At 49.7% G+C, this 27,899-nt stretch overlaps 9 protein-coding genes across 9 annotated transcripts; 7 read left to right on the plus strand and 2 right to left on the minus strand.

Annotated features, from left to right (window-relative positions):
- Positions 1-4,955: 4,955 nt before the first annotated feature.
- Positions 4,956-5,728, plus strand: BU25DRAFT_431297 (uncharacterized protein; the record flags this gene model as incomplete). Its single annotated transcript, XM_033708654.1, has 3 exons — positions 4,956-5,193; positions 5,237-5,385; positions 5,570-5,728. 3 exons carry the CDS (start codon positions 4,956-4,958, stop codon positions 5,726-5,728), a joined length of 546 nt encoding a protein of 181 aa, XP_033561683.1.
- Positions 5,729-6,086: 358 nt separating this feature from the next.
- BU25DRAFT_421506 (uncharacterized protein) lies at positions 6,087-6,896 on the plus strand (the record flags this gene model as incomplete). Its single annotated transcript, XM_033708091.1, has 1 exon — positions 6,087-6,896. One exon carries the CDS (start codon positions 6,087-6,089, stop codon positions 6,894-6,896), a length of 810 nt encoding a protein of 269 aa, XP_033561684.1.
- A 406-nt stretch (positions 6,897-7,302) lies between these two features.
- Positions 7,303-8,399, minus strand: BU25DRAFT_410648 (kinase-like protein). The gene has a single exon (XM_033706353.1). The coding sequence runs from the start codon at positions 8,386-8,388 to the stop codon at positions 7,522-7,524; it is 867 nt and encodes a 288-aa protein (XP_033561685.1). The 5' UTR covers positions 8,389-8,399; the 3' UTR covers positions 7,303-7,521.
- Positions 8,400-9,201: 802 nt separating this feature from the next.
- BU25DRAFT_410649 (uncharacterized protein) lies at positions 9,202-9,892 on the plus strand. Its single transcript, XM_033706354.1, has 2 exons — positions 9,202-9,532; positions 9,580-9,892. The coding sequence occupies exons 1-2, from the start codon at positions 9,361-9,363 to the stop codon at positions 9,807-9,809; spliced, it is 402 nt and encodes a 133-aa protein (XP_033561686.1). The 5' UTR covers positions 9,202-9,360; the 3' UTR covers positions 9,810-9,892.
- Positions 9,893-14,532: 4,640 nt separating this feature from the next.
- On the plus strand, positions 14,533-16,738 carry BU25DRAFT_410652 (uncharacterized protein). The gene is made up of 2 exons (XM_033706355.1): positions 14,533-15,004; positions 15,061-16,738. The coding sequence occupies exons 1-2, from the start codon at positions 14,592-14,594 to the stop codon at positions 16,604-16,606; spliced, it is 1,959 nt and encodes a 652-aa protein (XP_033561687.1). The 5' UTR covers positions 14,533-14,591; the 3' UTR covers positions 16,607-16,738.
- Positions 16,739-17,860: 1,122 nt separating this feature from the next.
- Positions 17,861-19,372, plus strand: BU25DRAFT_48943 (uncharacterized protein). The gene is made up of 2 exons (XM_033711422.1): positions 17,861-18,047; positions 18,095-19,372. Exons 1-2 carry the CDS (start codon positions 17,989-17,991, stop codon positions 19,191-19,193), a joined length of 1,158 nt encoding a protein of 385 aa, XP_033561688.1. The 5' UTR covers positions 17,861-17,988; the 3' UTR covers positions 19,194-19,372.
- Positions 19,373-22,144: 2,772 nt separating this feature from the next.
- BU25DRAFT_421509 (uncharacterized protein) lies at positions 22,145-22,970 on the plus strand (the record flags this gene model as incomplete). Its single annotated transcript, XM_033708092.1, has 3 exons — positions 22,145-22,318; positions 22,482-22,699; positions 22,745-22,970. The coding sequence occupies 3 exons, from the start codon at positions 22,145-22,147 to the stop codon at positions 22,968-22,970; spliced, it is 618 nt and encodes a 205-aa protein (XP_033561689.1).
- Positions 22,971-24,051: 1,081 nt separating this feature from the next.
- Positions 24,052-25,614, plus strand: BU25DRAFT_410654 (uncharacterized protein). Its single transcript, XM_033706356.1, has one exon. The coding sequence runs from the start codon at positions 24,428-24,430 to the stop codon at positions 25,220-25,222; it is 795 nt and encodes a 264-aa protein (XP_033561690.1). The 5' UTR covers positions 24,052-24,427; the 3' UTR covers positions 25,223-25,614.
- Positions 25,615-25,834: 220 nt separating this feature from the next.
- On the minus strand, positions 25,835-27,483 carry BU25DRAFT_491149 (uncharacterized protein). The gene is made up of 2 exons (XM_033711541.1): positions 27,378-27,483; positions 25,835-27,329 (listed from the first exon to the last, which is right to left on the minus strand). Exons 1-2 carry the CDS (start codon positions 27,444-27,446, stop codon positions 26,289-26,291), a joined length of 1,110 nt encoding a protein of 369 aa, XP_033561691.1. The 5' UTR covers positions 27,447-27,483; the 3' UTR covers positions 25,835-26,288.
- Between the last annotated feature and the right edge of the window lie 416 nt (positions 27,484-27,899).

Below are 27,899 nucleotides of genomic sequence, written 5' to 3' on the forward strand. Positions count from 1 at the left end.
TTTGATCAGCACTCAGTGTGGTCAGAATCGTTGCTGTTGTGTAGCTCCCGCTTGCTGGATCATTCTTAGGTTGTTCTAAACTGTGACGGTTTATGGAGTGAAGAGGTCATGTCTGCCACGTGTGCTGGTGCAGTGCTCTTGTGTCGGAGGGAGTGAAAGTATCCACCGATTGCCATCTGTTTGCTAGCGGTCCGTTGCAGTGTTTGCTAACGGTCCACTGCACTGATTGTCCAGCTCATTTGGTTAGCTCGGTTTGCTTCCCCAACCCTTCACTGCTATCCCCTCCTACTATATAGTCTCGATCGATTCTAGCCAATAGCTCTAAGGATCAATCAACATCTCAACCCTTCAACATCTTGCCTGTTCCAATAACACTTTCTGTCTGAACGACAGATACATCATGTAAACAGACCCTGATGGCCCGGTGAGAGAGACAGAACACTGAACAAGAAGATGTTGCAGTAAATGCAATAAGTGAAGGTGTAACCGCGCAGGGCAGTAAGTCAGGGGTAACCGCGCGAAGCAGTAAAATCAGTATATTCTGTTGTTCTGTTGTTCAGTGTTCTGTCTCTCACTCGACCCCTAGCGGGGTCTGTTTACATGACGTATCTGTCGTTCAGACAGAAAGTGCTATTGGAACAGGCAAGAGCACTGCACCAGCACACGTGGCAGACATGACCGCTTTACCCCATAAACCATCACAGAAGAACAACAATATATACCGATTTTGCTACTTCGCGCGGTTACCCCTAACTTACTACCCTGCGCGGTTACACCTTTACTTATTGCATTTACTGCAACATAAACTGATGTAAAGAGCAATTATTCCCTGTAAAGAATCTTCTAAAGGTCAAAGGCACTGACTTCTGTAATGTTGCCGTTTTTGTTTGTGGTTCCCAAGCTTTCTACTTTGTACAGTTCATCGATCTCACAGTTGTAACCAACATCAGCACTTGACAAAGAGTAGAGATGCTGTCTTGCGTGCATGTTGAGCTTTTGCGTCTTATTGATCTCAGTAGGTAACAGAAACGCCTCTGATGCATTCGTGTAGGGCGTCCTTACTGACACCTAATGTATTCCAAGTCGAGGGATCATCAAACTAGGAACTGTCGTTACAAAGAGCAGTCCTGATACCAAAAGAGCAAACAAGAGCTTACGCCATGCGCTAAAGTCCGTAGAAATGATGGCAGAAGCAAAATCTAAAAACCGCAGATAAGATAAGTTTGACGCCTGTGCAGCCCCTGAAAGAGCACATAGGGAAATGTAGCCATTGATTGCCTGAGACCGGATTAGGTAGAGAAGCATATCCACCAGCGATGCCTGCATAAGCAGCTCGTGAAACTTGGCTACAAATTGTAGGGCTGTTGCGTTATCAGAAGTTCAGGCCTAATTATCCGTCTGGAGAAGTAGTATAAGTGGTTTGCCGCTGCTTACGTGAAGCAAATGAAGTAGGCTATTGAGGGATGCCATGTATCGACTTTGGTACATGAACGACCTTGCGCTGCTCCGATGAGGATCTCCAAAGAAAAGCATTGCTGAGCAAGACACTGAACAGTAGGAGGCGGACAGTCTTCAAGAAGTCACAAACTTTTGAATTTTCTGACTACTGAGGCGCAACACAAGGCTTGTTCGCAGGCTGGAAATTTAGTAGACTGGCGCTAGAGCCATCGTTGCTATGAACGTTAGCAGATATAAGAGGTTATGCGCAGACGTCTACTAACGGCGACTGAACCATCTCAGGCTCGGACTCAGCGTTGCGGTTCATTTTGCAGACGATGCAAGTTAGAAGACTTGATGAGCTCTCAAAGTGAGCCTTCACTCTTCCACTTGAACAGATGAAGTGCAGGAGCTCTGCGGGATACTCTAGAAGTTAGTAGCGCAGAGAACACTAAAAATTAAGGATGTACACTACCTGTCTTCTAGCTGCTTACCACAAACATCCTTTGAATTAATTGCATCTAGTAGTAACCGGGCTAAAGCTCGGTGACCAAGGTCTGTGAATTGGTACTGATTTGCTCAGCGAAGAACACGGAAAGCCAAGGCAAGACAAGTTTGGACACAAGCTAAGACTTCTTACCATCTGTAGTGCTCTTTTCATGACAAGTCCAGAGCATTGGTTGTTACAGTATTCCAGAAAGTAAACTCAATTTAACCAATGCTTTCACCTCTTGTCTAATCACACTACCCCTTGTCATTGTTTCTGCTAATAATCTTCGGTTCAACATGCTTAATCAGATAATCAAGAAAGCCTAAGAACAGAGAAAAAAGAATTGAACGCGTTTTAGATAAAAGTGTATTGATTAGAGAACCCTTTAATTGGCTGTTTCCCTGTAAGCGGCATCCGGGAGCCTGACTTCCTAGCAACAGTAGTCTAGACTTAGTAATGCAGCATGCTAAATTAGAATGCAAAGTGTGGAAGAATGTATGTGGACTGCTAGGGATCGGCTGAAGACAGCCAGCTCGGAAGACTGCAGGAATAGACCCGGCACAGAGCATGAAGGCGTTCGGAGGTCTGCAGACTGGTCCTGGATTTGCGTTTCGTGAAAACAGCCAAATTGACCTAAACAAGTTAGTCAGGTGTGATGAGGGTAACGGGCTTGTGTTTACCGAGAACACAAATGCGTGCAACTAATTCCTCAAAACGGTACCACAATAGACGGCGGATCGGACAGGAGAACTTGTTTTTAACGTCCTATGGTTGTATGTGAAGAGGTGTCTCTTTTTATAAAATACATTCGAGCGAGTTGACAAGATGGCGCAAGAGTATTAACAGAAGCAAAAAGGCAAAAACATACAACAGCAGGTATTCGCTAGTGGTCACCCACCTAACTACTAATCCGCCGGTACGCTGCTTAAATAGGGCTGAGCGAACGGGAAGCCTTGTTTTCAACGTCCTATGGTCGTATGTGAATGAAATGTAGTTTTTTACAAAATATATTCTACAATCAATATAACTGCAGCCAATAGGAAGAGGCAACGAACTAGAACGCGGTTTGACAAGAATTTATGGGACTTGCTGTGCCGGTATGCGCGTAAAAGAAACCTGTGGGGTCAGAAGAACTATTGCGAAATGCTACTGTGGGTAGACGCTATTTCATCGACCAAAGCAGTCTTACAGAGCGCTATCATCAAGTCTTTTTGATGCGCACGATCTAAACCCGAGCGCAATCAGTGATTACTTGGCTGGGTGAAGCCACTGGCGACGAACGACAGGTTTTCCGGGCCCTGAAAGACTCGAAAAATTGGAGTCAATTCGTACGCAGAACGCGATCACCGATCTGTTCAACAAGCGGTACTGGTCGCGTGTCTGGATCATCCAAGAATACATCCTGCCTCCAGCTGTACGCGTCTGGTGTGGCGATTATACGGCCAACCCAGATGCCTTTGACCAACCGTGGCCAACTCAACTCCGTCCTCGTCTGAACCAGCTGGCTTTGAGGATTCTCCACTACAGAAAAATCTAGCAGAAGAGACTCTTAAAGAGTGAATCAGTACAGGTGTTTGGGCTTTGTAACTTGATACGATCTTTCCAGTCGTCACAGACTTCTGAAAGGTACGACAAAGTCTATGGATTCTTGGGGCTGGCCTCAGCATGCAAGAAGTTTGCTGCCGATGTGAATTCTGAATATTCCAAGCCAGCAATGGAGCTTCTGATAGACGTAGTACAGTTTGAGAAAGATTCTGGAGCATCACCGTCGGAACTCTTGGCAGATATGGTACTTCTAAAAGATCTGTTAGGAGTGTCGAATCTGCAGCTGCTATCGTTACTGCGCAATTTTGCGGAGAGAACAAGCTGTCACATCTTTGCATTGCTCTGTTTCGATCCGGTCGCGGTGCCTATGGGGCACTTAACGACAGTGACCGACCTTTCGAAAACCATTCGCCGACAAGGGACGGACCGCAAAGAGAGAAATCATTTGACAAAGCTGAGACCAAACGATGATTCTCAAGTCTCAACCGAGATTCCTCAACCGGGTTCGAGGAAGGCGACGTGTCGTGGGGGCTCAGAAAATTCTTGGACTCAACGCGTCAGCGAATGTTAGATCTGACTGATGATACCTGAGCGTGGAACTTTCGATTGCCGCCAGTACCTAGTATGAAACACGATACTGAGCTGATATATGAGTCCGCACTCCTGTTGCTGAGTCGTCTGATGGAAGCTTCAAAGCCCCAGCCGGACTCTGATAGTCTGGAAGAGCCTCTGAAGCTTTTCATCCACAGTTTCAATCAGGAACCTTGGGCAAAGTTGAGCGATGCGTTACCTGGACATTTTGATCGAAGAGAGACAGTCTATACAAGATTCAAGTGCTCGAATAGTGCACAGGGCGTTCTTGTGTCCGAGTCGCAGTTCCTACTCAGGTCATTAGGTATGCCTCTGGAAATTTGGACATTTGAGGCTGTCGCAGTTCCTGAACGTGGACTGCTTGTAAGACCACAAGATCACGGTTCAAAAATCGCGTGCGGCCTTGCTGTGTTTGAACACCCCGCTTCATGTAGCGAGGCCAGTTTTGATCCAGGTAGCCATCGCATTGAGCACTGGGCAATGTTGGGTCCAATGGAGCTTCTCGAATTGCAACGAATTCGAGTTCTTAACCAAAGGCAGCTTCAAGACATGTGTGCTCGATGGATGAGAGGGACAGGTCTCCGGCAGCCCAATCCCAATGAGAAATAATAGGATTGATACTTTTGGTCCGGTGTGGACATGGCGAGGCGAGCCTTAGGTACTCTGGTAGCTGTCGTAGGAACATGTTTGGTAATTGATCTCTGCTGTGGCATGCGTTTGCTACTCCTCTCGTATCAAATTGAAGTTTGACTGCTCGCCATACTGTAATTGCGTCAACGTCTTTGTCGAGGACGATCAAGGTCTGTGCGAGATTCTAGAATCGCAGCTGGAGGGAACCGTCATCTGCGTTTTCAGGCCACTTGTCGAATACACTATAACCTGCTGTATCAATATGTCAAATAACGCAGAGCTGTCGGAACCGATGGCCGAACTGGCACAGTACCAATACCGTTCGCTCATGCTAGGGATGAACTACGTTCGGTTGCTTCGCCTACTGCCAAGTGAACAGAAGGGTGCCGTTATGGAATGTCAACTCTTCGAATACACATCGGAGTCGGCCGAAGCGGTACATCTATACGAAGCTTTATCTTACGTTTTGGGGCGATCCAGAGGAAACTGTGTCGATTGTTGTAAATCAACATCGTTTCAATGCCACGAGCAACCTTCATTCAGCTCTGATACGTCTTCGAGATAACTCACTCGACCGCATTCTGTGGATAGACGCCATTTGCATCAACCAAGCTGATGACCGGGAGAAGGAGCAACAGATTCAGCTAATGCCTATAATCTATGGTCTCGCCAATACCGTAGTTGTTTGGCTTGTGTTGAAGGGTTGAGATGTTGATTGATCTGTTGAGCTATGAGAAGGATCGATTGGGACTATATAGTACAAGGGAATAGCAGTGGAGAATCAAGCTGCACTTAACCGAATGAACTGGACAATCAGTGCAGCGGACCGCTGGCAAACAGATGGCGATCGGTAGATACATCCACTCCCTCCGACAGCTTGGCAAGGCAAAGAACGCTTACGAACACGAAGACGACCAAATACTCGAAGATCTACGCGTCATTGCGGACACAGGGCGTGCAGATCACCTAGGCGACCAAATTTTGCAGTGTAGAATCCTGAGACTGCTCGACCGGCCATGGTTTCGCCGCATGTGAGTACGAGAACACTGTCTTGACAATGAATATGGATATTACTGAGTAGATATCATAGGTGCTCCAAGAAGTTGCTGCAGCCCGAGATGTTTCAATCATGTGCGGCTCTGCGGAAATAAATGGGGTTGCTTTCTCTACGGGTCTGAAATCGTTACAAAGTCTGTATGAAGCCCGTACAGAGTTGCAGGGCCCTATTCGATGCGCAATTTATTTGATGAAAGGTTGTATTTTTCGATCCAGACATATCAGGATTGGGCCGACAACAACCCCTCTTGCCCTATGTCCACCAGGCGACTTGGTCGATATGGTTCATACGCATCAAGCCTCTAGGCGTCATGACAAAGTGTATACCTAGCTTGGAATGGAATCCGACGATTTCAGCACAGCTGGCATCTTGCCAGACTACAGCCTTCCATGGAATGAGCTCCTGCAGCGGCTTGTGAAATTCCTTCTGGGTGAGCAAACATCTATCCAAACCTCGGACGACCGAGAGATGGTAATTATCAATAGCACAGTCCTTTTTCTTGGCCACATAACCACAGTAGATGTTATACAACATAACAAGCAGATGGTGGGCGTGATTCTCGGAGTCAGGGCAGATGGACAAGGGAAGGGGGTATCTAAGGCTCGCTGGACCTTGCCGATTTCCGCAAAAGCGGTAGAGACGGGCGAAATCATATGTGTCTTGGGAGGAGCTTCGAAGCCCACCATCATTCGAACGTGCAAAGATCACTTCGCTATCATCATGATCGCGACTTCCCCCATGGAAGAGCCTTCTGGAAACAGGGTGTCAAGATCCTTAGAGATCACTCAACCCAAGCCAGAGTTCCCAAGCGATCTTTTACTAATCTGGGATTGGGAGAACCCCACGCCAGAATCGCAGGCTCTTAGGGAATATGAGGATGTGGTCAAAAGGGAAGGTTGCCACCCAGACTATTCTAAAGGATCTTCAGAAGCTCATTTAGATAGGGCAACCAGAATTTGGAAGAGTGCAATGTTCTTAGAGTATGTGGAGGAGTGCAAGAAAGCTGATGAGCGGGTTCAGGAGGCAACGAGACCTTCAAAGCAGTCTTCAATGAAATGGGACCAGGTCCCAACCCGCCAGTCAGCAGTCAACACCTCCATACACCGGTTTCATGGGCTGCGGAGTTTGGGTATATTGAGGTACTAGACCTACTTTTCAAAATATATGGAGTTGACCATAATGTGAAATACCCCAGACCACGGCCTGAACGCCGTGCATAATTTGTCGCATACCAGGTAAATCGACAACTGCGCAATGCAATACCATAGCCGCGCGAGTAAACAGTTCTGCACTCACGAAGGAAGACAGCGATGGGATGAGGTCGAGGCATACCTGAAACAATCCATTGAGGAAGAAGGTTGAGTATTCGCCAGGCATCTGTTCACGGAAGTGGTTTTCCACAAGTGAAATGATGCGTTGGCAATGCACGACCCGAAGATTCTGGGTTGTAGTTTCACCAATGAGGTACGCGTGGGGACCTAAAGGCCGCAGAAGAAGAAGGGCGATCACATCGCGGTGTGTACTGTAGACTCGCGAGTTCAAGTAAATGTTTCTTTGTGGACCTATCACTACGTACACTAGATTACTTCAAGGAACCCCTAATTGCAGCACGCAGAGATCAGTATCGCAGTCCCGGATCGTAGAATGGGTTTAGGTTGAACGCCAACGACTACGTCCCTTGTACCTCTGATACGGACTGATGTAAAGAGTTTAGAAGCTTGCACACACGACCGGTCTGAGAGCGCAGTTGATCGTCTCGAGCACACGTAGATTACGACCACAGCTCCCTGAGCAGTATCTCCATCCACGCATATTCGTTACGGAACGGCTCCAGAATATTGTCAACCCAATCATTCCAGTCATCGTCCCATCGTCCGCAAGCAAAGATAGCTCGGGCGTACTCCCAGTAGCTTGGGTACCAGCCAGCAAACTCCCAATCTATGATAACCAACTCGGAGTGCGCACTGTCTGGTTGCGTCTCCCGATCGCGTATAAGAATGTTCTTCCGTTGAAAGTCTGCATGCGAGAAGGTGGGCTTGTGGCTCTGAAAAACACCAGTGAACGTGCGAGTGTAGTAATTTGCCTTGTGCTTCGAGAGACCACTCTCTGTGTATTTGAGAATCAGGGCTTTGTTAAGCTCCGCTTCCGTTTCAAAAGGTCCGGCAAATGAATTCGATGGATTGTCCGTCCAGAAAAGACCGTCTGGTAGTCCTCCATGGCCGACGCTGCAGTACCCACCAGGGGAAGCCAGCTTTCGCATCTCTCCGAAAATGTTCCGAAGCTGGAATGTAACAGCTTCCTTAGATGCAGAGTCCATCCGAGGCCACTCCAGATCCAGACCTGAACCTTTGATACGCTCTATGATGATGTATGTGGTATTTTGTGCGGAGTTTTGGAACATCGCGTAAATCTGCGGGACTGGGACCAGTGTCGATTGTGCCAGGAACAGCATCGTCTTGCCCTCGAGGGGATCAACCTGGACTCCGTACTTGACAACAAAGTGAGTGCCCACACCAACAACTTTACGTCCCGTTGTGTCGCTGAAGATCTCTTCCGCAGATTCGATCTCGTGGACGTTCGGTAGAGTTGCTGGCAGGTTCCTGGCGTCTGCAATATAAGGCAGACTACAGGAAGCCATTGTGGATGTGGTTGAGTGCGAAAGAAGCCAAAGGTGGATGGGGCACCCATTATCGCAGCTAGTCGGGATTGAATACGTCAGAGGCGAGACCGTGCACGATCAACATCGCGTTGCGTACGCTCTACGCCTTTTATCATCATATCCTGCTGGACAGACACCATACTGTTGCATTACTGTAAATTCTTCAAGTTAGAGTCTACTTGAATGCATATTTGTAGCTGCGTGTGCAGTGTCGTTCCGGAGGCTGTGGTCAGTGATTGTATTGCTATCTGTTGTTGTTTTGGTGATGTTCTTGTACAGGAGCTCTCCGCTCAGAGGTAAGTGCACTTGCCCACCGGGCAGTGCCTTCTACAATAGGATATCATGTGACCTAACCCACGTAGTTACAATATTTGATGAGGGCGTTGTGGTGTTGTTGTATTGATGCTATCAGAGCGGGGCGATATCTACAGTGCGCTAGAGCGGGAGCTAGTCAAACGGGCTGACTAATGAGAGCGCTGCCTGCGCGGACAGCAGCCTTCTGCTCGTAGATAGATCAATACAATTCATCTCATCTTCTGCACTCAGTATTGGTTCGACAAAATCAGCCAGGGGCTAAGTTAAGCACAATACTAAGGAGGAGGGAAGTCAACCAGCATAGGTAATGAGAGGTGGAACTCAGGATAGGTGGTTAGATGTTCGGCTGTGCAGCGCGCGTATGCACGAAGCCTCAGCACAGCGCTGTCGATCACGCTAAAATGTACATGTGTATTTTAGCGTCCTATCGATTGGCACCAAGAGCGCCCGTTTTGCGTGCGATTACCGGGTAATTAAGCCGACGTTGTCTCAAACCCGTCTTCTAGATGTGCGCGGTGTCGCGCGACCCACTTGACGCGACCCACTCGAACTATCACTTCTTGCTTCGTTCCCTCCTACCTTTGTCGTAGTACACAGGTTTGCCACCGACCGAATGTACAACGTCGCTAAGGTATCATGTCAGTGGCTCGTCCTCCTTTTATGAATGCCTACACAGTCGCGATCGCAGACCATTCAGTCGAAACCGATAGGCGGAGGACCAGATGGCTTCCAAAACTTATTCGACTCGGTATGCAAAGACATAGGTACTCATGGGTCTATACAAGCGTTAGATCATTTGGGGGCGAAGGTAATACAGACTGGTACTGTTGCTGAGCCGTTCTAACGCGAACGTAGAAACCCAGGATCTATTGGTTACTCTTGTCTCTACCTTGCAAGCCCTTCCTCCTGCTCAGTTCCTGAGATCTAGAAATGGAAGCAAAGCTCTCTTCCATGACCTCTTGAGGCTTAATGCAGCTGTCAGCTCTGCCGATTTCGACGTCAAACGAATACCGTGTCCGTGTACCCAACGATCGGAGTCAACCAACGATCAGGGCACCACATTTGTAGTATATTTCAACGCGTAGTAACTCAACCACCATGCCAGGAGTTCAAGATGCGCTTAAAAAGATTTGTCAATTGAAGCCAGGTGAAAAATTTGTATATACAAAGATACGTGACAAGGTTGTGGCGAGGGTCCAGGAGGCCTGTGAGTCTCTCCACGGCATGTTTCCGGTGGCCTCTTATCGTTTCTTCTCAGAGACATCAACGTCGGCTTCGAGCACGGTAGTCTTTGTTCTTTACACTTCTCGCATCGTGCTGGCCAGTACCCATCTTTGACGAGAGTGAATGAAACACCACATGCCTGTTAGTAGGTGACCGTGCATGCGCCGTTCCATGCTGACTTACAAGTAGCTTCGACTTCCTGCAGTCATCGCATCTATACTTCGTCTTGCGATTCCATGGTTTTGGCTTTTTAAAAGTTGATGTGAGTTCTGACATACTGAAAGACACCAGATCCGTAGTCAAAAATTGAGGGTGAGATTGTGGGTTGAAAGGGTGTATTTTAGTAGGCCATCGTGGTAAGGTTCGAAGACGCTTTCTGTACGACAACGGTACAGGAGAAGTTATCGACAACTGGTGCGCACGACGCGGAAGCAGGCATGTCTGCCGGTGTGCGGCGGCCGCCTTGGTGGAGATGGAGGACCAAGGCTACAAACATAGCCACTCCCCAAACAGCAATTGACGCCACCATGCATCTGAGTGCGTGCCAGCCCTGAGTTGTCGCATGTCGGGAAGGGAGAGAATTCCTACCCGGGTCTGCACTGATATTTTCCAGGGTTCTAGGATCTGGGTGCAGTCGCATCAGGAAGCTCCGTACCTCATAAATAGCTGTCGTCTACAGGTATTTTCTATATTGTCGAATTATTTCGAAGACAACTCTTTGTTGCATACAACTTTCCACGTGCCACAGCAGCCCGTACTATTGTGGTCCTCATCTTGTGGTTGCCATCCCTTCGATCCACTGATCCTCCGTTGAAAGGTCTACGCAGGACTATGAATGCCATCGTTCCTTGGGGAGAGAGCATTGAGGTCCAAAATGCCGTCACGAACGTACAGCGCTCGACTGCTGCCTCGAGCAATAGTCTGAACATGTTGGAAACGCTTTTTGCAGGACTCTCGGTACTTGTCGGAAGTCTTGCTCTAGTGATCGGTCTTCTGCAACTGCTGAAATGCCAGAGACGCCGTCGGGCGTCAAGACGCAGCAGCATACACGAGCTAGAAGCCACATTGCCTGAGGTAATTATCGCTCCATTCGTTGATCAACCCAGCTCACTGATACGGGGACAGATCTGGGTGCGCGAGAGGCACGAGACATCTGAAGAGCATGAAAGGTTTGCGGCATCGAGGTAGAGGAGGAGAGCAGCGTTCAGCTCTCAAGATCGTAGACTTGGGCCAAACGCAATTGGCGGAAGACAAGGCATTCGCTGTTCTGGATAGGTTTTTATTGCAAGAATATGCCATGCGGCAACAGAGAGGATAGCGCGAAACAAAAAGGAACGATGAAGCTTAATTAGAGTGTAAAGAGAAGGAAAGGTGTGTGGACCGGCAGGAAGCTGGCTGAAGAAAATTAGCCCTGAAGGTTGCAAGAATAGATATTATTCATGACAGCATCTAGAGGTCTGCAGACTGGTTCTGACCTTGTGTTTTACAAAGCAGACAAATTGACCTAAAAGAGTTAGTAAGATATGGTAAGGGTGACAGGCTTGTGTATACTAAAAACACGAATGTGTGCAGATGAACCCTCAAAACAGTACCTTGACGAACGGCGGATGGACAAGAGAACTTGTTTTCAACGTCTTCTGGTCGTATGTGACGTTTATGGCGGCATCTTACGTATACACTAGAGATGCGTGACATGTGTCGCTCACGCGGAACGGGTGAACCTGGGCCATCTATGCTTCTGTGTCACTACGCTGATGAGCTACCTCCAACGCGGGCCTTTTTATTATGTTGAGGAAACTCAATTCGGGAGATGTATCGAGTCCGAGTGTGTCGAGCCACTGAGGCGTTGCAAGCGTCTAATGCTGTATGAGAGACGGGGGCGTGGGGTAAGCAGCGTACAGGGGTGAGTTTAAGTGCGAGAGCTGCGTGCGCTAGCAGTGGAGCGGACCGGTGCGGGAGCAATGCAATCTACATGTTGTGATTGAGACGCGGAACTACACTCATGAACAGATCGATCGGTGCGGTTGAGATTCGCCTATTCGCAAGCGAAAGTGGTGCTCAGGTTTCTCCAAGCTAAATAATGTTTAGCGTGCCTTATGTAGAGCGTCCGTGTCCTGTGCTGAAGTTGTGTATTGACTCGTGAGTTCAAGACGGTGTTCAATCGATGTCTGTTTGATATACATAATATGGCTTGCGATCGATATCGGAAATGGTACCTCTGCATGTGGTACTGAGACAGTCGCAGTTGTTGCAAATAGTATGCTGACATACCATCCATCTATGGAGTCCTGGATGAACAGACAATTGGGATGCTGAATACGAAGCCGAGAGATGGAGAAGCAAAGGCCGCTCTCTGAGAGCCGACTATCGATGGAGTCAAATTGTCGGATGATGAAACCTGGCACCGATTGAATGGCTTCGATTATTGGAAGGACTGTAGAATACGTAATGGTCCAGCGGAGATGTTTCTCTACTGTCACTATAACCGAGTGGGCCAACTACATGCGGTATGGCAGTCAGCAAGGTTTCTTACGCTTCTGTATACTACCTGATAAATACATTTGGGTTCCAGAAGTGTTCCGGAGACAACGTCAAATCTCTTGTTCGAGAGGAACCAGTCGCATTCCATAGAAGGAGAAGTCATCGTTGATGGTGACTGTCGCAGTGACTGAACGCTTTGCGGTGTCGTTCCAGGCGTGCCACGCGAGACATCGACAATCGCATGCACGAACCGCAAGGCGTATGCACCGAATCCACGGTCCCACTTGGTGTTCGATAGTTCATTGATGCTTATCTGTGGCAATCAGCATGGTGCAGCCACCAGCACCACAAGGCTGATAGCCGCAATCCTTTGTATTCATGTCTATAGCGTATCACTCCGGCTTCTTTCGCAGACTGCCGGGCTCCTATCGCGAACTTGATCGTTCTAATTCTTCTTGAGTCGGAGTGAAAGTCTTGGGGTGGCGTCCGCAAGGATTGGAGTTGGAAACATGTGACGATTGGAGGATATTGTACGTTAAGCGCGCCACATGCGATTCGGCACGGTAGTATTTTGGTAATGGTATTCCGTGTTAATTCAGTCCGATGAGAGGAAACATATGTTTCATTATTGGTTGTGCGATGTATCGGTTGTCGTTCGTATTTGTCGCCAGGAGCAAGGCTGGCATTTCGAGGTACTATTGATCGTAATCAAATGAAGCAATGGCTTTTGGGGAAGTCGATCTTGGCGTTCATGTCCAATGTTGGCGGTGAGGACGTGGGCAGCTCGGCTTAATTGAATGTCTAGAAATGCTCCACGGTGTGTTGTACGATCCAGAGCTTCGACAACCAGTCCCATGATTCACAGCAAAACAACGCTATGTGTCAAAACCACGCGAGTTGCTGCTGCTTTCGAACCCGTGGGCACGCGCCTAGTCCCACTGCGGGGGAATTGCAAATCAGCCAAACTGGGCCTGCGTCCTCGTTGCTGCACTGCTGGAAGTCGTGCAGACAAGCTCTATCGAACCGCCACATGGCGTGTTAGCGTTCTCTAACGTTCAGTAGGAAATGTAACATCAGGCGATCTCCGCCACCTCAAGACGGCGCAATTGTCTGCAAGCGTCGATGTGATAACGGTACCCCCGCTCCCATCATCTGCAAGACTTCACACCCGCGTGCCTGATAGTAGCATCGGGCTAGCGTCGACCTGGTTATCGGAATGCTGGAGATACCCTTGGCCGAGACTAGCTTCGCTGATAACTTCGAGAAACGCGACTCGAAGCCACGAAGACCATGGCGCACAGCATTTCTTACATGGCGTTGCGTGTGCGATGCAGCTTGTCGATAGGGGCGAGGATGATGGTCCACCGGCGTCAAGCTAAAGTCATCTTTGCGCAGGATCAGCGCCGCGGTTGCCACACGCACCACCCGCACCACACAATAATGAAAAATGCTCGAGAATGCCGGAGGATGTTTTATGCCCCAGGCTTCGAGTCTCAGCCGTTGCATGCTGCAGGAAACCGCTCTTGATATTGCTCTGCTGCAGGGCACCGTCTCCTCGGGTTCACGAGCGTTCCCTCCTCGGGGTGCACGACGGTGTCCTGTCCAAGTGAAGTGCGAGCGACTCCTTCTAGAAAACGCACCTTTCCGAGAAAGGCGTCTCAGCCGAAGCCCCGCGTACTTTTGCCTCCGCTTATCACGGGCCAAGCCTTTTGACAGCACGTTTGGACCCCTTATTGGTTGAATCGCGTCTATCAGGACTGGGGAAAGATAACGATCCCAGCCAGCATTGCCAAATCGTGGTAAGACCGCCGGTGCTTTGTGAATTTGACACAAGGCCATCCGCGTGTGCAGCAGCGAGTGAGCATCTCGTGAGATGAACCTAGAGACCCTGGACCTGGCGGAGATGACCGGGGGCCAATGAACTGTCGCTCCATGACGCTCCAGCCAGATCGAAAGAGGAAGTTGCCAAGAGCAAAGCGGACGGGGAATCGAGGTTGTAGTCTGGGCCGGCTGTGGATAGGTGCCCTCCACTTTCGTGGTAGCGCAAATCACTGTGCGAAAATATAATTCCCGTCGTGGCCGACCTGTGTGAAACCTCAGCCAACAATTCCTCGCTCATTTTAACGTCGTTGACCGGAATTGCTCTTGTGCCCGTTTTCAACATGGCCCACCTGCACGAGCACAACGCGTCCGCCCAGCAGGGCGTGCCGCTCAGCAACGACCTGGCCCTTCACATCTCCCAGGAACACCAGCATGAGCACGTGCACCATAGCCCACGTGCGGCTCACGACGACAACATCACGTACACGGTTGGAACCACTGACGACAAGAGCGTCATTCCCGACCCAGGTGCGCAAGACCATGGCCTGCACCACCGGCTTCCTGAAAAGCATGGTCTGCATGAACAGGGCGCGTTTGAGAAAAACGCCGACATCGATTTTGAAGAGAAGGGCACGCGTGGTAGCTCCACAGATCCTGAGCCCGAAGTGGAGAAGAAGAGCAAATGGTCGCTGTCCGTGCTCTACAGGCAATTCAGGCTGCCGGTGCACATCTTCATTGGTGCTTTGTTCACTGGGTGAGCCACACAGTGTGATGTCAAGCTGTAGTTTCGGTTTGAACTGACAACTTTAGATGGTGGGTTGCGTCTGTCGTCGTGCATCGCCATGACAAGAACTGGGTCATTCCGTTCTTGTTCTGGTTGGCGATCATGATTCGTCTCATCACGTGTCACATCCCAATCACCATCGTCACCAAGCCCATGCACTGGGTCTGGAACAACACTGGAGTCAGGATCGGAGAGCTTGTCCCTGAGAAGCTGCGTGTCCCTGCGGGCGCTGCTCTCACCATTTCCGTTATCATTGTTGGATCCATGGCAAGCGAGGAGAGCCAGGACAACACGCGTGCCAACCGTGCCGTTTCTCTCTTCGGTCTGGCTGTGTTCATCTTCGCATTCTGGGCCACTTCCCGCAACAGGAAGATGATCAACTGGCACACCGTTATCGTTGGAATGCTGGTTCAGTTCATCGTCGCCCTTTTCGTCCTAAGAACTGGCGTTGGTTTCGACATCTTCAACTTCATCTCCGAACTTGCTCGTCTGCTTCTCGGATTTGCCAACGACGGTGTTACCTTCCTTACTGACGCGACTGTTCCCCAGAAGCCCTGGTTCTTCGTTAGTGTCATTCCGGCTATCATCTTCTTCGTGTCGTTCGTCCAGCTCCTGTACCACTGGGGTCTGATTCAGTGGTTCATTGGCAAATTCGCCGTCTTTTTCTTCTGGTCCATGCGCGTCTCCGGTGCCGAGGCTGTCGTCGCTTCCGCTTCGCCTTTCATTGGTCAGGGTGAATCCGCTATGTTGATCAAGCCTTTCGTTGCCCATCTTACGATGGCCGAGCTTCATCAGGTCATGTGCTCTGGTTTCGCCACCATCGCCGGTTCCGTCCTGGTTGCCTACATCTCCATGGGCCTGAACCCTCAGGCGCTCATTTCGTCCTGTGTCATGAGTATTCCGGCCTCGCTCGCTTTGTCCAAGCTTCGTTATCCTGAAGAGGAGGAGTCTCTTACCGCTGGACGTGTTGTCATCCCTGACGATGATGAGCACAAAGCCGCGAACGCTCTCCATGCGTTCGCTAACGGTGCTTGGCTTGGTATCAAGATCGCTGGTATGATTGTCTGCACGCTCCTCTGTATCATTGCGCTCCTGAACTTGGTCGACGGTCTTCTCACCTGGTGGGGCCGCTATATCAACCTTGATGGCGAGTACGACCTCACCCTTGAGCTCATCCTTGGATACCTCTTCTACCCCATTGCTTTCCTTCTCGGTGTATCTCGCCAGGGCAAGGACTTACTCCTCGTTGGCCGTCTCATTGGTGTCAAGGTCATCACCAACGAGTTCGTTGCCTTCACCTACCTCCAGTCGAACGACGACCCCAAATCTGAGTACCACAGCCTTTCTCCCCGATCCCGTCTCATCGCCACCTACGCGTTGTGCGGTTTCGGTAACATCGGTTCGCTCGGTACTCAGATTGGTGTGCTCAGTCAGATCAGTCCCGGTCGCAGTGGTGATGTCTCTCGTCTCGCCATGTCCGCTCTTATCTCCGGTGTCTTCTCGACATTGTCCAGTGCCAGTATTGCCGGTTTGGTCGTCACTGACCAGGAAAGGTTCTCGAGCGGTTCGTAAGCGTTGTCGAAAAGTATTGGAAGCTTGGCGTTGTGGATGTCTCTTGTTGAGGACTCAAAATGTAATGTTAGTTGCTAGTTAATGAGCGTATACCCAAGTAGAGGAGTGGACCATGAAGCAATCGTTCTACATTCACGACTCGAGTACTTTTGTGTGAATCTCGTTCGAGAGGCAGAGCACGCGCTCTTATTGATTTCATCGTGTGGAGACCATCGCAATCAGCCGCCTTTTGCACGCCATTGCCGCCCTTCCGCCTTACCAAGTCCGCCCTCAAATTTCCGAATGCAGTTAGCAACTGGACAGTGAGTAGAAAATCTTACTTGAGAATTTTCGAGGACTGTCGGAGATGACCGACAGTGGATACCACAGGAGTTCGTTTGGCATGGCCAACTGTCTGGAACACGCAGCATAGCTCAGGAGACAAGAGTTGAAGCCTGATCCACGAGAGCGGGTCACCGCACCTCGGTCCTTGCAGGTGAGATATTTGACACAATCCGGTAGTGCAACTGCATTGCCTCAATGGATGGTATGTATAACTACAGTCGAGAGTGCACACTTGACATTGAGCTGCACTACATCGTGCTGGCGTTGCATGCTGTCTGGAGGGGTTGCGGCTCCGGAAGATTCATGCCGAATCTCCAGAAGTCTGAGTGAGTTGAACATCAACTTGCCAAAGCGACAAGGTAGGCGTTCAAGTTACCATTGCTCTGAGGTCAAGTAATGTGTACGAGCCGTACGTGAATGACTTGGCTATGCCGTGGGCTCATTTCGCACTGAGCACACCTGTTCAACCGTAGCCCGCTACTTACGGCACTCTTCGGGCTGCGTCATGGTGCCGTCAAATGGTTGAAGAGGTTTGTGGGTACGAAGGTGCAGGTGCATTGAGCAAGCAGTCAGTTAAGTCACGTCAGGCTGGCAAGCGCGCTCGTGCACGGGCCAGACACCAGCGCCCTTTCCTCCAGCTTTGAGCCTCTGACCTTCACATTATCAAGTTGAGCAACACAACGTGATTCACTCAAGAACTCTCGCCGAGGAAGTACTACCTCATCAAACTGTGTTTGAAAGGAAGTGCAAGTACAAGGATCAGCCTGCCCCGTGCCTACGCCCGATGACTCTCACACTGTAGCGCGGTGGCAGAGTCCATTGCATGCATCCTCAGCATCGTTGAGCGTCCATGGGGAACAATTCTATGACTGAGCGAGTCTGCCTGGCCATGACGAGTGCGAAAAGCATATTCCTGCAATGGGCTTAGTGCTTACCTGACTTGGCTATTCTCCGGAACCTCTTTCCAGCAACTTCTACTAATCAAGGAAACGACTACTTGAACGCTCTTGTATCAACTTACTACACACCTCATAACCAGTTTTGGGTTTGCTTCCGAAATGTCGTCAACTCCACGCAAACAACATCGAAAGACTCGAACAGGGTGTCGCACGTGCAAGTAAGTGATCGCTACTTTTGCATGCCTAGTCAACTGACATCTATTAGGATCCGGCGTGTCAAGTGTGACGAGACGTTTCCAGCATGTCGACGATGTATAAAGCTGGGTGGAATCTGTGATGGATATGGGGTCTGGGGCGGTGGAGGTGCAATCAATCCAGACACAAAGTCTCCGCTACAGGCATTCGCTAGCAATTCCCTAATGACTGCAGCAAACAATCTCCGTGATGGACCTACATGGACGGGCCTACGTGTCTCCTCCGAGGAACAAATTTATCTTGAGTGGTTTATCCACGGCACAGCAGCTAAACCGCCTCGGATCTTCAACTCTCCATTTTGGGATCCTGCAATCTTACAGGCTACAATCCATGAGCCAATGATACTACAGGCGCTACTTGCTCTGAGTGCTGCGCATAAAAGACACGTACTGGACCCGGTCAATCGTGCAAGAGAAGGGCTTGTGCCTGATGGTCTCGAGGTTTTCCTTCTCAAGCACTATGGAAGCGCAATCAAGGGTCTGCAGAACCATCTAGATGGTGGCGCAAAAATACCAAAGGCGAAATGGTTTGCCGCGGTGACTATGTGCGCCATTTTCGTGCTGTTTGAGTTGATGCGCGGGCGCTTCGAGGAAGCTTGTGTACATCTCAAGACCGGAGCACATATCGCAAAGCAATTTACCAGAGAGCCTGGCCAGCCGGATCTAAGTCCGCAACTCGTTCAGTTCTTCATTCGACTGCCAGATCAGATGATACAATTCCGGCGTCGGTTGCCAAACCAACAAACTACCCCGGTTCACTCGTCCACTTCACCCATCGTCAAGCTCCGCTTCGCCTCACCTGCAGAAGCTGGGCACTACTTAGACGATCTCATCGAACAGTTGGCCTACTTGGCGCAGCAAACGAGGCAGATGCCGCGTTCCGCGACAGCGGCCCACGCAGTGCACCACGATGTATGCCGTTATCTGCTTTCATGCTTTGAGTCGTGGCTGAATGCCTGCAATGCGACCACAGCAGAACGTCGCCTGATCCTTACGCCAAGTGACGCGGCCGCATACAAAGCACTGCGTCAGCGTTACAAAGTATCGAAAAGCATTGCAGAGAAGTGCATCGGATCAAACGTCGCTGTCGAAGCTCAGGTGTTACAGTAGTTGAAAGCGGGTATTTATAGCTCTTGATCTGGCAGGATACACGGGCAAGCGGTCCTCCTTGCTTATATCCGGGTCACTTCAGTTGAAGGAGCCAGATTTCTATTGTTGCATCAACCTCACCTAAACAAGGAGCTCGAAGTTGCAAAGTCAAAATTTCGTGGAGACACCAATGGGTCACCCTTTAGGTGGCAACATCGATGATTGTGGCTGGACCTTTGCTCAAAACAATCTCGAACAACAACTGAAAATTACTTATGAACTTACGGTCCCCGGTACCGGTGAACAAAACCCTGTTTGAGTTTCACGATGCCCCCACAGATATTCGACCACGTCCTGACGCGACCTTTAGCGCACCCAGATGAAAAGGCACTACTGTATCGCTGGAACAGCCCTTTGTTATCAGAATAACCATTCATCGCAGAAATTGCCTCGCACCTCACGTCACGATGCAAAACCCAGGCTTCCTGCGTCTCCCGACAGAGCTCGTCGAAATGACTTGTTGCGCCGAAGAGTTCATCCGCGACCTGCGCTTGACCTGCCGTCATCTCCACGAGACTACACTAGGTATATTCATGAGGACATACACCAGCAGAGTCTCCACCGCGATCATTTCACTGGCGTTCCGCAATCTAGCATTTCCTCTTCACATCTCCCAAGATCCGTTCTATCAATCGAAGCTGAGGAGAATTCATCTACACAGAGCAAGGGTATTCTCCTACAAAGACAGACTCGAGTACGAAAGGCCGCCTGAGCTTGTGCATGTCCTCACTGCGGTTCTTCGGAACCTCAAGCAGGCGAGAGTTCCCATTCACCTCGAGGCTTAGGTAAGTAGCGAGGCTTTAATGGCAGCCGCGCAGGAATGCAGCTATGATCTGAGGCTCACTACCCTAGTCGTCTCACCAAGAGCTAACAGGCGCGACTTGATGCATCAGATCTAGCAAGTCCTCGGCAGCTATGGGGGGTCACATCGGTGTGTCTTGGTCACAGAAATATTTGGGGATCTGGAAATCTCTACATGCACAGTCCGGCCTGTGGAAAAGAGCAGACTGGTCTGAAGTAGTTAGTGTCTGCAGTGCTGCCAAACATGGAGGTACTCACGATCCGGCATTCCCGAGGGCCGTGCTCTCATCCACACGATGATTGTGGCAATTGCCCGCTGGACGTCGCGTTCAAGACTTACATCTGCATTCATCTGTTCCCAACACTTACCGTCTTCGCGATGAACAATATCAATTTGAACGACGCCTACCTAGCCGTCTTTCTCAAACACCACTCTCCCGGTCTCATTGACTCAAGAACGGCTGGGGCAAATATCGCCAAATGATCATGGCATAACGTGTTGTGTGCTTTAGTCGATGCTCTAAAATTGAAGACACCTGCAATTTGACGGCTTGCAGCAGCACAGCTTCCTAGGATCTAAATTGTGGCAAACTTGTGGCCATTACGATTGGCACACTCAGCTTACGCATCACCCAAGGGAACCGGTTTTTGTTGTTATTTCTGGAATTGATCGTATACGACGGTTCTTGATTGCATCTATTGTCAATTTCGACAAGTGGCTGAGAGATCAGAACTATTGTATGTATTTGCTAGGATGCCAGTACACAACAGACCACCAGTATCGGCGCATTTGCAGATTGCATCCGCTCGTGGACTCTCGGTAGAGCACCAAAACGAGGGATCTTGAACGCAGAAGTTACCTGGACGCCAGAAGTCGACCTACCTCCAGGCTGTCATTATCCAACCGACTGGCAATCCAACGCTGAAGTTACAATATCTGAAAAAAAAGGTCTCACAGCTCAAGAGTACCATACAGAAATATTGCGACCTTTGTTCAGATCTTCATTGTAGAGTGGCACCGATGTGCACTGGCATAGTTCCAAGCTTCCGTAAATCCTAGCATCACACACAATTTGACCACCCTGATCCAGATTCCGCGACGCAACGAAAGCCTCACTATCCTAGATTGCTCTCGAGCAAGCCTAGATGTCTTCAATTCGTGCTGCGTTTGAGCGCCAGCCTGCCCGAATAGCCTGAGCAGCCTCGCCCAAGGCTGGCCCCTTGATGCCCCCAGGGAATACTCCACAACTCACCTCCGCATCCGTACCGCTAACGAGAAATGTATAGTACTAACGTCACGCTACAGCGCCTGTACCTGTGCAGCCGATCTAGACGTGCAGAACAGCAGCTAGCAATACCACAAGTATGGCCACGCGAGAACAAACATGTTCGCTAGCGGCCCGTTGCAGTGTTTGCCAGCGGTCCGTTGCAGTGTCTACCAGCGGCCCGTTGCAGTGTTTGCCAACGGCCCGCTGCACTGATTGTCCAGCTCATTCGGTTAGTCTGGTTTGCTTCCCCAACCCTTCACTGCTATCCCCTTCTACTATATAGTCTCGATCGATTCCAGCCAATAGCTCAGAACACCAATCAATACTCTCAACCCTTCCACAAAACACGTCGACAATCCTACTAGCTACGAGTCCCTTGGTCCTGCTTGTCCCAAGTATGTTCAAAATGCTGCTTCGAACACATGGTCTTGTTGTCGATTTCCTTATTATGAATGACGGATGAGGAGCTTAAAGAGACCTCAGACTGCTCAAAGGGCCTTAACTAACATTGTTAAGGCCAAGGTCAAGTACCGAAAGCGTGCAAGCCATCATCGGCGCCAGAACTGCGAGGCGTTGAAATGAACAGCTGAGACTTTACGTTATGTTCTCAACCGAGCAGGGCATTTTGGTCTTTTTCGTCTAGAGATGAACACAACGGTCGAAGAGCCATGAGTACTATCCCTTTGTGTCGGCCTCGCCATTTAGAGTTCTTCGCATCATCTAGACGTGCGAGTCTTACAGGCCTACCGAGTCTGCAAGTTAAGTCGTCAGGTTCTTGCCCACAACAGTTAAGCAGGTTCTCTCCACTACAGATTTTTGAAATACTAGTGTATTACAGCAGACATGGCCCCCACGCTCCTTGAAGCTGCTGCTCTTGCACTCCGTGCATCATCTATCGTCTGCCCTACCACACCCACATGTCCTCAAGACGACAAGTGCACATATGTGTCTAAAGGCGTGACTCTACACGTTAACTGTGCAACCAACTTTTACGGAGGAGACTTGCAACTGGCACAAGTTTGTTCCATATTCGCCTGTACCTGTGTTATCTCTGACAAAGGCAGACTTTAACGCTTGCGGGATGTTTGAACGCCTGCGTTACAACAAGCTGCTGTGTTGCAGCCCGTTGGCCTGACTTGCCAGCTACGCCTGCCTCGAGAATGATGGCTGCACAACTCAGGGTGCAAACTCACGCACTTTCGCACTGTCTTGCGGAATAGACTTTTACGGCGGTGACTTCACCAACATGAAGGCGGCAAGCCTGGTTGTTTGCACCCAAGCGTGTGCAGAAACGCGCAATGTGTTGCTGCTAGCTTTTTTTGGAGGCAAGGGCTTAGGGCACTGCTATCTGAAGAACAAGAACAACGCCGCAAGTGCTAATGAAAGCATCGATGGTGAGTATGAGGGGTTTGCTTGCGCTGACCGTTTGCTGACGTACTCCAGCTATTGCTGTCGACACCCGGGTTGCAGCTCCTCCTTCTACCACTTAGTCGTCCTCTTCGCTGATCGCAGCTACGTAGCCAACCACTGCTTCGACATCAAACAATATGGTCTCCTCGACTTCGTCCGATGTCAGCTCTTCATTGTCGAACATGGCTCCTTCGTCCTCATCAAGTTCATCCGACATCGTGACATCAAGCGTGATCAGGAGGTCTTCCAGCACTTCTAGCGCGGCTTCAAGCACATTGTCCGATATTCCAAACTCGTTATCGAGTAACCCATCACCTACGCACACACCGTCGGTGTCAAGTACAGCGTCCTGGACGCCTACTCCTACGTCAACATCGGCATCTACTCCCACTCCTACATCCACTCAGATCCTTCTGAACACTGGCTTTGAGGATGGTACTCGAAGTTTACTTATTCCATGGACCTTATCTGGGGACTTTCCTCTTCCTGCCACAAATGTCGGGAGATTTAATACCGATACTCGCAGCGGCGCGTACAGCTTCCAGGCATCGCACATGTCCCCGCGTCAGTAGGTGGCAGACACAATTAAGTCAGACTGTCACTGTGGTTCCAGGCAAGGCATACGACGTACTGATCTGCGCGTAAAGAAGCGCTTAATCCATAGGTCGCGTGTCATGCATTACCTACAACACCGTTGCGGTCAGCAATACCGGAAATGGATACATTCCCATGAACGTGTACACGCAAACTGTGATAAGAATCACGGCCGATATGACAACCTCGGAATCTGGCACACTCATGTTCGTGGCTATCTGTCAATACTCTGGCCCATAAGCGAGGATCTGTTGCAGTAAATGCAATAAGTGAAGGTGTAACCGCGCAGGGCAGTAAGTCAGGGGTAACCGCGCGAAGCAGTAAAATCAGTATATTCTGTTGTTCTGTTGTTCAGTGTTCTGTCCCTCACTCGACCCCTAGCGGGGTCTGTTTACATGACGTATCTGTCGTTCAGACAGAAAGTGCTATTGGAACAGGCAAGAGCACTGCACCAGCACACGTGGCAGACATGACCGCTTCACTCCATAAACCGTCATAGGATCTGTTACGACGAAATCACCATGACACAAATAGAGCCCTAGATCGATGAAGAGATGAGTTCTGCACGTATATTCTACACTTAATGATTATCATCGATCCCCCACATGGCCCATTTCATCACTGTTCCTAAATGGGCCTGTTCTTCTCAGGTTACCATCCTCACATATGAAGAATCTCAGCGGCATCATTTCCTTGTCGTAATTTAGTTCTTGCTCTTGATCCTCTCTGACATATACTTTATAATGTATTGGCGTTGTTCGTGGAACCTGACCTGATTCTTTTTTTAAAAAAAACCCCCCAGCCCTACCTACCATAACGCCAAATATTGGGAGTTCATTGATATTTCTTCGGTTCGTTAATATCTTTCGCACCATCCATGGTTCACATCCAAACCGTATCCGCAACAAAGAGTATTCTCTCTCTAGATGATCAAGGACCCCTCAAAAGGCTACAATATTTCTTACTGTGGTTCGAATAAATATTTTTTACACCACAGTCAGAAAAGGCTCGTCTTTTTGAGATAGTTGTCCTACACTTCACCAACACCCCTATTCAACGCAAAACATCAAAAACATTTCGAGTACCTCTCCAGTGCTTCTTCAACAACACTCACATCACAAAATGGCATCCACTACAATCCAACACTTCGACACCACAGGCGTCCTGCACAGCGTCGTCCTGCCCCGCTCAATCAGTTCACAAGAAATCGAGCGCTTCCAGGAGTATCTCCAAAACACGGGGATCAACTCGCAGAATCTCTCCAACGAGCCTCAAAACTACTTGGGAAAGAAAATAAGCGGCGGACCTTACGAGTGCCTCACTCCGGAAGAGGCTGTGTTTTTGGAAGGGCTTGGATGGCAGGATATGTGGATCGAGGAAGAAAGAACGGCTGGTTACCTCGGGGTTTCTTCAGAAATTTTGGAAACTGAACGTGCTGACCGCGCTGACGGTCTCACCGTAGAGGAAGCTGAATACCTCCAGGGTTTGGGATGGTTTGACAACGAGCTCTCAAGCTCGGAAGAGGACTTCCTCCGCGAGAACGATCTGGAAGAGCTTGTCTTCAGTGTGAAAGAAGAAATCTCCCAGGTAGCTGAAGACCTCCCGGCTCTCTCAGACACCACGGGATCTGAATTTCAACACAGACCCGGCTGCCTCTGCAAATACCCCTGGACTTGCAATCCGAGGCCCGAACCACCTTCAATTTCCCGCCATCCTCAGTTCGCACCTATCGGTAAAGGTAGACTAAATCGTAAATTCATGTCCCCTTCACCCCCTTCTTCTGCATCGGCGGATTCTTCGCCTCCGACATCCATTGAAATGACGGAGGTCCGACGACCTCTTGGATCCCCGTTCTCGGATTTCTTGAAGATGGCACTCTGGGCGTGGATGCCGATGGATGGGAGGGTGCCGGAGTGATGCATCTCGTGCCGGTACGGGATCGCGAATACCTCCTGGGCACATCGCGACTGTTAAATGGGGTGGAGGGCGGTGCAAGCTATGGCACATGAGAAGCAGGCTTAGGAGCATTGTTGCTTATCGCGTTGGTTTGTTTGCCTGGTCTAGTTGTCTTGTGATGGGTCGTATTGTAGACTTTGCTTTTCGGTGCTGTGACTTTGGTGTCGGGTGGAACTCTCCAGTGCGTCGGTGTGTCATTTCAATGGTCTGTTCGTTTCTTAGAATTGTAGTTAAGAGGAATGCAGGTTCGAGTTTTAAACCTGCTGTGAATACCTCCAGAAACCTTCATATAATCACCGGATCGTCAGCATCGCAACTCCGATGTTACCGTGCAATTGAGTGCTATATCTTCGCGAGGGCCTCTAGAGTCCCTGATACTTCCCAGGGCTGTGAGATGCCAATGTTGCCAATGTGGCTGTGCAACGCAGATTTCTTAGCCCGTGGACGTTCCAAAAGGGCGGGGGGGGGGGGGCCTGCGCACACCGGCAGCCGGCTTTGGTAAGTGCTGATTGCAAATTGCTTAAGAGAAGGCAGTGCTCCCTTATTTTCGTGCCTTTTTATGTATGTGGTGTGCTGTAGACTTGTTGTTAGTGTTGCAATGATCCTTCCCAGCACAACGCGCCTTCTCCGTGCTCCTTCTACTAGTACCTTCCCCCATGACAATACTCCTCTCTTCACAACCTACCTGCTTCTCCTTCCTTCTTGTGCCCCTCACGTGATAAAATATCGCCAAGAACCAATCAGATCGACGATTCATACGTCCAGTTAGCACTTCTGCTTTGCGGCACCGAAGCCGGCTATAGATTGCTGTGCCAGTAACAGTGGAGTAGGTCAGTGTTGTGAAGACCTCCAGGGTGCTTCGTAAGACCCCAGAATCACAAAGACTAGAGTTCGAATTCTGCCATCCAGTGAATCAGAATACTGTCAGAAAACCCTCTAGAATGCTCGGAGAATTAGCGATAAAGTACAAATGCAGTGGAAGTTGGAATACCAGCACACAATCAACATGGATTTGACACCTGCTCGTCTATTTCGTACCCTGCGCACCATGAGGCGCACCAGTTCTCCTTCTCACCATGCTCTGCCCAATAGCATTGCGTACTTCTTTCTCCTGATGTACCACATTCTGCACCATGTACTTCTTCAGCGCTTCTCTAAGCTCGCCCTTCGCTCTTTCGTTGTCCCTGTATGGTGTCGACTCGAGCTCCAGCAATCGCGAGGCATCTTTATTGCACTCGGCCACAAATGCGCTCAGACGGTCGAGCTGCTGGTATTGGGTGTTCTCGGTATCGTCTGTGGGCTGCGTGGGGTGCGCAGGATCGATGCGATACAGAGGCATAAGCAAAGCCAGGAACTGGGCGGCTGATATCGAGGCCTTCTTAGCGATGGCGATGACCTGAAAGGGCAAGTAGGCGGGGCGCAGGTTGAAGGATGCCACCAAGGGGTTCAAGTATTTGGTGAGGATCGAGGGATGGTCTGGTCGCATCGCTGTGCGTACTTCGAAGGTCGCAACTGCAAGAAGCCCAAAGTAACGCCAGTATGAGCCATCTTTGAGGAAGCCGAGTGCATTTGCACCAATCAGGAAGACCAGCAGGACGCCGTAATTCGTCAGAGCACTCAGCAGAGCGCTGTCAACATAGTCCTTGACAGTCAGACATGACTGACACTGCCTGAAGATGTCTGGTCCAAATCGATCATATGCAAAGCGCTTCGCGGGGTCCAGAATGACGTCGCGTGCGTGCTTCAAGTGAATGTAGTATGCATTCGCAGCGTCCCTGTTGACGCCCGCCGCGATCTTATCAGGGTGGAATCGTATAGTGAGCTTCCTGAAACGCGAGTTCAGACCACTCTCGTCAACGTTGATCGGTACGCCGAGGTCGTTGTATGCGTTACTCGAACGTTGCAGGTTGAAGTCGACTTCGTAGATGGTGAAAGCGAAGTATGCGGCGTAGACAGCGATGAGGATCTGTCGGCGGTGCTTGATAAAGCGCGCGGAGCCAGGTTGCGGCTTGGGATCACCAGCACGAATAAAGATGCTGTAAAGAATGCTGTGCGCCCAGCCAGCAGCCTGCATGTGTTAGCTAAGTACCTATACACGTATGAATGGGCATAGTACCAGTGGTATTAAAAATTGCCACACGAGGAAAGGGCCTATAGTGTCCCATGATACACTCGCTCTCGTCATGTTGTGTGTCTACCTGCAGGCTATCTTGAGGTTATAGTCAGAGTGGAGGTACACGAACAATGAAATGCGCGCGACAAGTGGCATCCTTTCGGAAGTTCCGAGGCTGCTTAGTAATCAATCTTGCATCCTCGAAGAGAGACATTCGAAGACACTCTTGCACTAGTCAGTGACTAGCATTGGCGCAGCAATGCATCAGGATTGATGTCACAGAGAATGAATTGTGAACTCAGAAATGATTTGGTGGTCGGCATCAAAATAATATGATTCTCAGGCAAGATCATATAAGTGGAAAGATCAAGTTTCGATGGAAAAAACAGTGCGTATTGACTATGGGTATAGGGCGGTCTATCGACTGTTCTATGGTATCGAGAAGACAAACAAAAAAGAGATATCCAATCTCATCCTGCTCCAAGCTCATTACTGGAGAGGCAACGTCTACATGACGACGAAGCG

The sequence above is a fragment of the Macroventuria anomochaeta genome, assembly GCF_010093625.1.
Source record: "Macroventuria anomochaeta strain CBS 525.71 unplaced genomic scaffold BU25scaffold_16, whole genome shotgun sequence".
NCBI classification, from domain to species: Eukaryota; Fungi; Ascomycota; class Dothideomycetes; order Pleosporales; family Didymellaceae; genus Macroventuria; species Macroventuria anomochaeta.